The sequence below is a fragment of the Chrysochloris asiatica genome, unplaced genomic scaffold, assembly GCF_000296735.1.
Source record: "Chrysochloris asiatica unplaced genomic scaffold, ChrAsi1.0 scaffold00017, whole genome shotgun sequence".
NCBI classification, from domain to species: domain Eukaryota; kingdom Metazoa; phylum Chordata; class Mammalia; order Afrosoricida; family Chrysochloridae; genus Chrysochloris; species Chrysochloris asiatica.
This window is the reverse complement of record NW_006408535.1, coordinates 29,407,532-29,417,472: the sequence shown is the minus strand read 5'-3', so window position 1 is coordinate 29,417,472 and position 9,941 is coordinate 29,407,532. Positions and strand designations below refer to the sequence as shown.

At 44.8% G+C, this 9,941-nt stretch overlaps 1 protein-coding gene across 1 annotated transcript; it reads right to left on the bottom strand.

Moving 5' to 3' along the window:
* Positions 1–1,696: 1,696 nt before the first annotated feature.
* PSMB5 (proteasome (prosome, macropain) subunit, beta type, 5) lies at positions 1,697–8,915 on the bottom strand. The gene is made up of 3 exons (XM_006835444.1): positions 8,704–8,915; positions 7,701–8,007; positions 1,697–2,202 (listed from the first exon to the last, which is right to left on the bottom strand). Exons 1-3 carry the CDS (start codon positions 8,899–8,901, stop codon positions 1,916–1,918), a joined length of 792 nt encoding a protein of 263 aa, XP_006835507.1. The 5' UTR covers positions 8,902–8,915; the 3' UTR covers positions 1,697–1,915.
* Between the last annotated feature and the right edge of the window lie 1,026 nt (positions 8,916–9,941).

The following is a 9,941-nucleotide window of genomic DNA, read 5'->3' as shown; positions in this document are numbered from 1 at the left end:
ACCAGTACCCAGCAACCAGAAATCACAAATGCAAACAGTAGGTAACACTGGGCCAAAAGACTTGCAGTTTCCCCCTACCTTGGCTCTGCTCTATTTCCAGAAAACCTATCACAAATAGTTATTTCCTGCTAAATGAGTTATCTGTGTTTGATACAAGAACTCAGAAAGGCAGAGGAACAGGAATATGTCAGCGCAGAAGATAAAGACCCTGCTGGTGCAGAACAGGTGCTTACATTAAACATCTAGACCAGTTTCGAAGCAAGGTTGTAAGGCAGAAACAAGGCAAAGGGTAGTGAATCCTCTTCTTTCTTTCTCTTCATGTGCCGAGACTGGAGTCATATAAAGGAACTGCAAGGATTTACCAGGGTAGTGATGTTCAAATTGTGTTCCTTGGGGTTACAAGAAAGTACCAGGGAGAATGTGTTGTATTGTAGGGAGTTTTGTTTTTCTTAAGTTTTAATGTTTAGAGAGATCTGTAGAGCAATGTCTTGTGAGGAGGATGACTATACCAGTGCCTCTCCTGCAGCTAACCATTTGCTGAGAGTTTACACAGAGGATGCCGCATGGTTCCTGCCTGGGTCTGCTGTAGATAACTCTGGGTACCCACCAGCAGCTCTGACTTTGGGCTCCTGAGGCTTCAGCAAAATGAATATCCTTAGGCTCCAGTCATTTGTTTTCCAAACACTCATCTGTGATCTCACTAATTCCCAATTTCCCTGCATTTGACAAATGCAATTAACAAGCCCCGATCACTTTCTGGCAGACAGCCCTCATTAATCAATAGAAGACTGAACAAAGCTGAGGGGGAAGGGAAGGTACAAGAAGAGACGGTAGGCCCAGTCCAGGGAAGGCAAGGACTTAGCCCTTCTAGTTCTAGGAACATCCCTTCCATCTCAAAACCTGACAGTGGATTGGCATCTTCGCCCATCACTTTCCTTCTTCTTGCTAACTAAACACAAGGCAGTACTGTTTATACCTTCCTCTCTCATTTTTAAAGGTTTCCTCCCATCAACCTCCTCCACCTACCCTGTCTTTTGTTTAACAGAAGGCCTTACCATCTGCTGCTTCCAAACTTGGGCACCACTTCAGTGTTAGGTGTGATAAATCCCTGCTCCCAGAAGACCCTCTTCCCCACCCACACATTCCATTGACAATTCTGTGCTGCTTCCTGCCCAGGAGGCAACGTGCCTACCATCATCCCAGTCCACCCCACCTACACACCCACATGGGAGTACCAAAAGGACAAGGATCACTAAGCTTGGGGTTACTCCTTTCATTCACCTCTTTTTCCAAGGCCCAAACCTTCCCTTCCCAACTGGTTTAAAAATTAAGCTTTACCCCTTTCACCTTTCTGCTCTGCCTGTAGTCTCAGCCTCTTCTCCCCCACACCCCCACACAGGGTGAGAGCTTTCTCCTCTGCAGCCCTGCCTGCTACAGCTCTGTGCATCTTTCCACCTCATCAACTTTTCATCTCTTTGCAAACTGAATCGGGAAGTCTCTCCCACCTCCCTGCCTCTCTCCATCTCCTTTGTTATTAGCTTCATAAGTGGGGACGTTAATGTATTCACTACACAATGTTTTCACACCAATGTTTCCTATAATTACAGTCACTTCCCTCCCACTGTCCCGGCTTATTTAGCTGTAAAGTGCTTGGGGGAAGGAGGGGTGGACAAAAGACACAACACAGGCTGAGGTCGAGTAGTGTAATGTTAACAGCCAAGAAAGTAAAACAAATAGCTTCCTCTGCAGTTGCTCATTTACAACTGGTAACACATAAAGGCCAATGCACATGAGCTATTAGACAAAAAAAGGACCAATACAATTAGGGACCGTCTCCACTACAGGATGGGGTGTTGTGCTCTTATTACCAATGACAGTCACCCCAAGAAATGCAAACAGCCACAGCCACCTTCCTTCAGGGAGCAGATCCACTATACTTATCATGTAGCTCAGCTACATTGTCACTGGACACTCGGATCCAGCCATCCTCTCGGACATGGTAGAGGTTAACCACACCTCCTGAGTAGGCATCTCTGTAGGTGGCTTGGTAGATGGCACGTCGGGCTAGGTCATAGGCTTGTTCCACTTCTAGGTCATAGGAGTAGCCCCTATCCATGACCCCATAGGCATACACAGAGCCAGAACCTACAGAGAAGGTGGCCCCCGAGATCCGGTTCCCTTCACTGTCGACATAGTAGAGGCCTGAAAAGAGAGAGAAGGTTAGCAGGAGTAAAAGGACCACTCTCCTTTGGCATCCTTCAAGGAAGTGGTAGTTCTCCATGCCTCTCAAAACACAGAGGACACCAACAGAAGTACCAGAAAACAGAGCTACTATTTAATATATAACTACTATATAGTAAATATTATAAAATCATTTTTAAAAAGCTAAAAGAAAATTGAATATTAAGCTTTTAGGATTCTTCAACAAAGTACCCTGTCTCACCTTACATTAAAGTAACTACCTTGCCTATCTTCTCTGTAGACCAAAAAGCAAGGATAACCTACAAGATTTAGGCTTCAAACATAGAACTAGGCATTGTGGGAAAAATCCTAGGCCTTTTTTAAAGTTTAGCTGACCTGGGATAAGACATAGTTGTGTGTGTGGGGGGAGACCCACAGGAACACACAGACGCCAACATCTAGGATAGCTCAGTCAATAGGCATAACAATTCTGACTCATAGTGACTCTGTATGGGGTTTTTGAGGCTTTACGTCTCTGTCGGAGCAGAAAGCCTTATCGTTTTCCCTTGGAGTGGCTGGTAGGCTCAAACCATCGATCTTGTGGTTCATATGGAGCCACCGCGCTTCCAGGTGGAGCCTGGTTACAATCGACAATTTTGACCATAGATGGTACCAGACAGAGTGGGAGGAAAATACAGAATAAAACTCAAATTCCTAAGAGACCAGACTTATTAGTCTCATACAGAGTAGTGGAACCCCAAGTAGTGGCCCTTAGATACTCTTCATAGACTGAAGTCACTCCCGAAGGTCCCCTTTCAGCCACATAAGACAGGCCTATAAAACAAACAGTATTACATGGGAGGAGAATGTTCCTCAGAACAATCAATTATATGAAATCAAAGGAGAAGCATTATTCAACAGCAAAGTTTAAAAGGCAGGAAGGGACTGAAAAACTGGCTGAACGGAACCAAGGAAGCCACGGTGCAAATGGGGAGAGTGCTGAAATATTGTGGGAACTGCAGTCAGCGTCACAGAACAAGATGTTTCGGAACTGCTGAATGGAAAATTTATCTGCTCTGTAAACTTTCACCTAAATCACAAAAAAACACACCTTTTCTTTTACTTTTAAAACATAGATAATATAAAATGTTAAATTATATTTATGGTTCCCATTATATTTGGTGGCACAAGAGTTAAGCATGTGGCTGCTAACCAAAAGGTCAGTAACTGGACTCCACCAGCTGTACAGTGAGAGACAGCTGTGGCAGTTATATTCTGTACTACAGGGTCACTAGGAGTGAGACTTGAGCAGCTAGCAACAGGTTGATATTTGTATTGGACTGTTCTGGTACAAAGATCAGAGGTCAGCCCAAACCAACCACCTGAGTTTGTAAATGTAGCCTAGTGGGAACACAGACACATCTGTGTTTTTGTGCAAAATTAAATATTTTGACAAAGACTGTATGGCCTATAGGTCATACAGTCTTTGAGCCATATAGTCTTTGTCAAACTATTTGTGGCTTACGGAGTTCTGGCGTGGCGCTGTGGGTTAACGTGCTGAACTGCAAAGTCAGTTTGAATCATTAGGTAGGCAGTTCAAGCTCACCAGCAGCTCCTTAGAAACCCTACAGGATCACTATGGGTCAGAACCAACTCGACGGATTTAACAACTATTGAGTCCTAATGTGACAATTTAGAATAAGCACTAGACTGCTAACCACACGGTTGTCAGTTCAAATCCCCTAGCTACTTTTTGGAAACCCTCCCTACATAGGGTCGATAAGTCAGAACCTAAAACAATTAACTGGCTTTTTTTGAAAAGTTTGCCGACCTCTAGTATAGAGCCAAGAAAATTCAGAAAAAAGTTTAATAAATGTTTTTCAATTTCCAACTGCCTGCTTGTTGTTAAGTGCTATCGAGTGAGTTGGTTCCAACTCATAGGGACACTGTACAGGATTTCTGAAGAGCAGCTGGTGAGTTTAAACTGACAACCTTGTGGTTCACAGTCCAGTGCCTATCCTACAGTACCACACCAAGAGTCCTGGTCCCCTCTAATTAGATGTCTTTGTCAAGTTCAAAATTCCAAATCTGAATCCTGTCCTCAAATACTTCGGTGGTTCTGTTACCTATCAAGCACAAACTCCTACTTGCTTGTGTGCTCAAATCCTGGCAATGACACCACCAATATTTTTTTTCTATTTCAGGGGTTCTCAACCTTCACTGTGCGCATCAGTCACGTAAAGAAACTTTTTTAAAGTGCCTAAGTCATAACTCAGAGTCCTACTGTGGTGCTGTAGGGTAAGCAGTGGAATGCTAACTGCAAGGTTGGCAGTTCAAACCCATTTCTTAAAAACCCTATACTGAGTCGCTATGAGTCAGAACTGACTAGATGGCACTTAACAATAAAGTCTTAACCCAGGTTATATTTCAGTTGGTTTGGGGTGCGCAACAAGAATGGGAGTGTTTGTTTAAAAACCTTTAGCCAAGCTGAGATCCAATGCCTGTATGTTTTCAAGTTCAGATGATTCTAATGTCGGACCCAATGCTTTCCCTATCCCCACGCCTCAATCTCACTGCCACTACCTTGGCACTTTCAGTATTCTCGTTTGAGTTGTGGTGTTGGAGGAGAATACTGAAAGTGCCATGGACTGCCAAAAGAACCAATAGGTCTGTTTTGGAAGAAGTGCAGCCAGAGTGCTCCTTGGAGGCCAGGATGGCTACGCTTCGTCTCTCATACTTTGGACATATTGTCCGGAGGAAACAGTCGCTGGAGAAGGATGTCATGTTGGGTAAGGTGGAGGGTCAAAGAAAAAGAGGAAGACCCCTAAAGAGATGGATTGGCCAGGTGGCATCATTGATGGACTCAAGTGTGGCAGCGGTAGTGAGGCTGGCCCAGGATCGGACATTGTTTCGTTCTGCTGTGCATGGGGTCACTATGAGTCGGTTCCGACTCGATGGCACCTGACAACAACCTTGCCTGTGTGACTCACCATCTGGCCCTAATTTACCTTTCTGGCTCTTTATTCACCCACTTCAAGCTCTGGTAGTGTAGTGGTTACTAGTCAGGCTACTAACCTCAATGTCAGCGGTTCCATGGGAGAAAGGTGAGGCTTTCTGCTCCTGTAAAGATTTACAGTCCTGGAAACCCTGTACAAGGTCACTATGAGTCGGAACCGACTCCATGGAACACCACCACGACTCACCCACTTCACACACCCTTAGTAGGATAAACACTAGCTTGCTAATCGCGAGGTCTACAGTTCAAACCCCTATATAGTATCACCATGCATTGGAACGCAGTCAATCATGTCTAACTAAATCTGTGATCTTTCTCAGTTAGCTTTTTGAGGCAAGGAGCAGAGTCATACCAAATAGAATGGTGTTGTCAGGAACGCTTCTTGAAGAAAGCTTTCCAGATGTCCCTTGGATATGTCCCTTCCTGATATGTCTGGCTCCCTGGATGTCCCTTGCGAGTCAGTCTCTGTGCTCTTAGGCTGTTTCCGTCACCTCAAACAAACCCAATAGCTAAGGTATATTGGTGTGCATTTTTCAAAGCGACATTTCCAAAATGCTTCCCTGGATCAGACAAGATGCATGAACTGTTCTTTTATACATTTCAAAGAGCAAATGCTTCTACTTTCAAAGTAACAAGTGAGCTATTCTCTCACATCTACTTTTTAATCTCTTCATTGACTCTCTAGGAGTACTGAACTGACCCTTTCTATACCTCTTCCTAGCCTACTCCAAAACATGTGAAAAAGTGGTAGGAAACCTATGGGAATGCTACAGGCTAACTGGACATTCAGCACGCTGTTGTTAAGTGCCATCAAGTTGGTTCCTGTAATACAGTGGATATGCTATACATGAAAAGAAACAGGTGAAATTAATTTTAAATAATTTAATCCAAGGGAGCCCTGGTGGCACAATAGTTAAGGACAGAAAAGAAGTGAACCCTGGGAGCCCCAAAGGTCTCTTTTAGGCCAAAAATTCTATGATGGAAAAAAGGGAGAGAAAATGATGAACTTTTGAATGTGGGAGCTCTGGTAGCATAGTGGTTACGAATCAGGCTGTCAGCTGTTTGAAACTACCAGCTGTTCCGCGGGAGAAAGACGAGGCTTTCTGCTCCCGTAAAGATTTACAGCCTCAGAAACACTGTATAGGGTCGTTATGAGTCAGAACCGACTCCACGGCACATAAGAAGAAGAAGAACAATACATATTAAACTTCACTGTCTAATACATTGAACGCTCTCTCTCTCACTGTCATTGAGTAGATTCTGACTCATAGTGACCCTGCATAGGGTTTCCAAAGCTGTAAATCTTTACAGGAGCAGACAGTCTCATCTTTTTTCCTCTAAGTGGCTGGTGGGTCTGAACTGCCAAGCATATGATCAGCAATCCAGTGCTTATCCTACAGCACAACCAGGGTTCCTCACAGTGGACACTATCCACATACATTTGGAAAAAAAACCCAAAAAACTCCTTCCTTTTTTTTTTTCTAGTCAATTCCAATTCAGTGGCCTTATAGGCCGAGGAGAATGGCCCCATAGTTTCCACAGCTGTAAATCTTTATGACGATTTCCACACTTTTCTCCCAGAGTAGCTAGTAGATTCAAATCACTGACTTTTCAGTTAGCAGCTAAGTGCTTAACTGTGTGCCGCCAGGGTACCCTTGGATTAAGTTAAGATTAATTTCACCTGTTTTCATGTTTATACTATGTCCATTAGAAAAAAATTAAATGACATACAACGGTGTTTCAAAAGTTCCAGAAAAAAATCCCATTATCTTTCAATTCCATTTTTCCACAAACTTTCTGAAGCCCCCCACCTCTGTATCACCCAATTTTCAAACACAATTCTTTATGTTGTTAAGTGTCACTGAGTTGGTTCCGACTCATAGTGATCCTGTATAGGATTTCCAAGTAGCAGCTGTTGGGTTTGAACCACCAACTTTGAGCTTTAAAACAACCTTGAAGTTCAGTGCTTTTCCTATCCTGTCAAACCATAACTCTTTATAAGTCTTAACTTTCTATGGGAGAGAAGATAGAAGGAAACATTATATGCTAGATGCTTTACCTTTAGTATTTCAATTAACCAATGTAACAGATGAAGAAACCAGCTGAGTGAATAAACAACCTGCCTAAGATCACAGAAAGGAGCTCTGGTAGGGTAGTGGTTACGAGTCTGGCTGCCAACCTTAAGGTCAGCAGTTCGAAATTACCAGCTGTTCCGTGGGAGAAAGATGAGGCTTTCTGCTCTCGTAAAGATTTACAGCTTCAGAAACCCTGTGCAGGGTCACTATGAGTCGTAACCGACTCCACGGAACTTAACAACAACAAAAGGTCACAGAGATAGTCAGTGACACTGCTGGTCTAACTTCACACCCTTTCCTACAAGACTGTGCCTTCCTTGAACAAAGAATGGCTAAGAACCTAATCAACACATCCTTAAACGCTGGCACAAAGCCATTTCATTTATCTGTTCATTCAACTCTTTCTCTGTGGTTGCAGTTTAACTCACCAGGGCCTCTCTTATCCCAGCCACAGATCATGGTGCCCATTGACAGTCCCATGCCTTTGTACTGATACACCATGTTGGCTAGCAGCTTGGAGGCTGCTGCTACAGAGATGCGTTCCTTGTTTCGAAGTTCATAGATGCGACACTGCCGAGCCAACAGCCTCTCCCAGAAGCTACAATCTGCTGCACCACCAGCCATGGTGCCCAGCAGGTAAGGGTTGATCTCGATCACTTTCTTCACCGTTTGGGAGGCAATGTAGGCACCGGCCGTGGCCCGCGAGTCCACTGCAACGATGACTCCATGGCGAAACTGTTAAGAGCACAGGAAAACACAGAGCAGGCCACATCAGACCACACACATCTGACATACCTTTTTGCATCAATGCAAATCCAGCACATCTTTCTCCGTCATTTTATACTTACATACTTGCCCAAATATTAATGTCACTTTGAGCGTCACATTAATCTCCTGGTATGGGTAGCCTCGTTTTACATATCAGAAAACGAGTTCGATTAAATTAAATGACTTGCCCAAGTTCCTAGATCTAGTTTGTAAGAGTTGAGTCAGGGACCCCAACGGTCTGGCTTCTAAGGCTGGTTCTCCCTTAGCGTCACTAAACTTCTCCCTTTAAGAAGCAGAGGAACCGCCCTGTTACCAAAACCTTTGGGCAATGGTCACAACAACCTTCCTTTTTCCAAAGTTCTTTTCCTCTGCTACGTCCCCTTATCCGGCTGGGAACATCTAAACAAGAGCAGCTGGGGTTCATCTAGGAAACAAACCCATCAGCCTTCGGCTCCTTTCCTCACTTACCACCAGTCCTCTCCTCCCTCTCTCCACCCCGCTCCCCAGGGCAATGAGACAGCTAAATCGCCGGAATCGAGATCGGAGAACCGAGACCTTGCCAGCGTTTTGCGCGCTAGACTGCCGCGGGTTTCCGACCAGCTGTGAAGCCAGTAGGGGCGCGAACACTAGGGATTTACACCGGCGTGGCGCCTGGGTCCGCACCTTGAAGGCCAGGGTGGTGGTTCCATGAAGCATTTCGATTCCTGGCTCCTCTGGGACACCCCATTTAGGCGCTGCCAGATGCAGTTCATCACTGGAACTCCCTGGACCCAAGTCCAGCAGATCCGCGCGACCCCCGAGTCCGAAAAACCCGCGTTGGTTCACCGGTAACGGCCTCTGCAACACGCTAGCCAGCGCCATGTCTAGTGAGGGCAAAAGGAACTCACGCCGAGGGAAGAGTAACCGGGCAACGCCTCGCCGACACAACTTCACTTCCTATTAAATTTATTTCGTCTAGAAGCCATTTTGACTCCTGGTAGCCGCGCCTCCAAATAAAAGCGCCAAAGGCAAGGGCTAAATTTGACTCGAGGAATGGGAATTGGGGAAATGGCCTCATTATCCTTAACTTTTAAAAGTCTGTGGCTCAAATTCTTGACGTTGGTCATACAAGTAGTACTGAATCAGATTAACCTTAAACTCATAAAAGGTGATTGGGAACGTTTTTGGGAAGCGAGTGACGTGATGTCGGCCATCTTTGAGAAGGGCGTGACTCGTTAAAAATCGGCTGAGATCCTTTAGGGATAAATCGCCTCCCTCCCTACCCTACAAGTTCTATGTCCAAGCAACTCTCTAAATCTTAACTGCTTTAGCAACACCCTATTAAAGGGTCTGAGGTTGCCATTTTGTTTGAATGCACCTCTAATAACAATCTTCTCTGAGCAATGGCCTCGCGGTAGTGGCGGAGGGAGTTGTAGACCACACCGGGTGACATCAAATTAACGCTATGAAATTTTTGTGCAGTGTTTAAGCAGAATTTTATTTATTTATTTTGTTAGAATAACCCTGTAGTTAAAATAACAAAAACATTTTTCATAGACCCAGCTTCTTAAGTGCAGTCCAGTTAGTTCAAACCCATTGTTGTTGGGTGCCATGGAGTCGGTATGGACCCATAGCGACTTTACACACAGCAGAACTAAACGTGTTGCCACGTTTGAGCCCATTGATGCTGCCACTTTGCCAATCCATCTTGCTGGGGGTCTTCCTCTTTTTCTCTGACCTTACCAAACATGCTATCTTTCTCCAGCGACTGGTCCCTCCTGACAATATGTACGAAGTATGAAACCCATAGTGACCCTCTATAGGGCTTCCAAAGGAGCTCTGGTAGCGTAGTGGTTACGAATCGGGCTGCGAACCGCAAGGTCAGCAGTTCAAAACTACCAGCCGCTCCGCAGGAGAAAGAT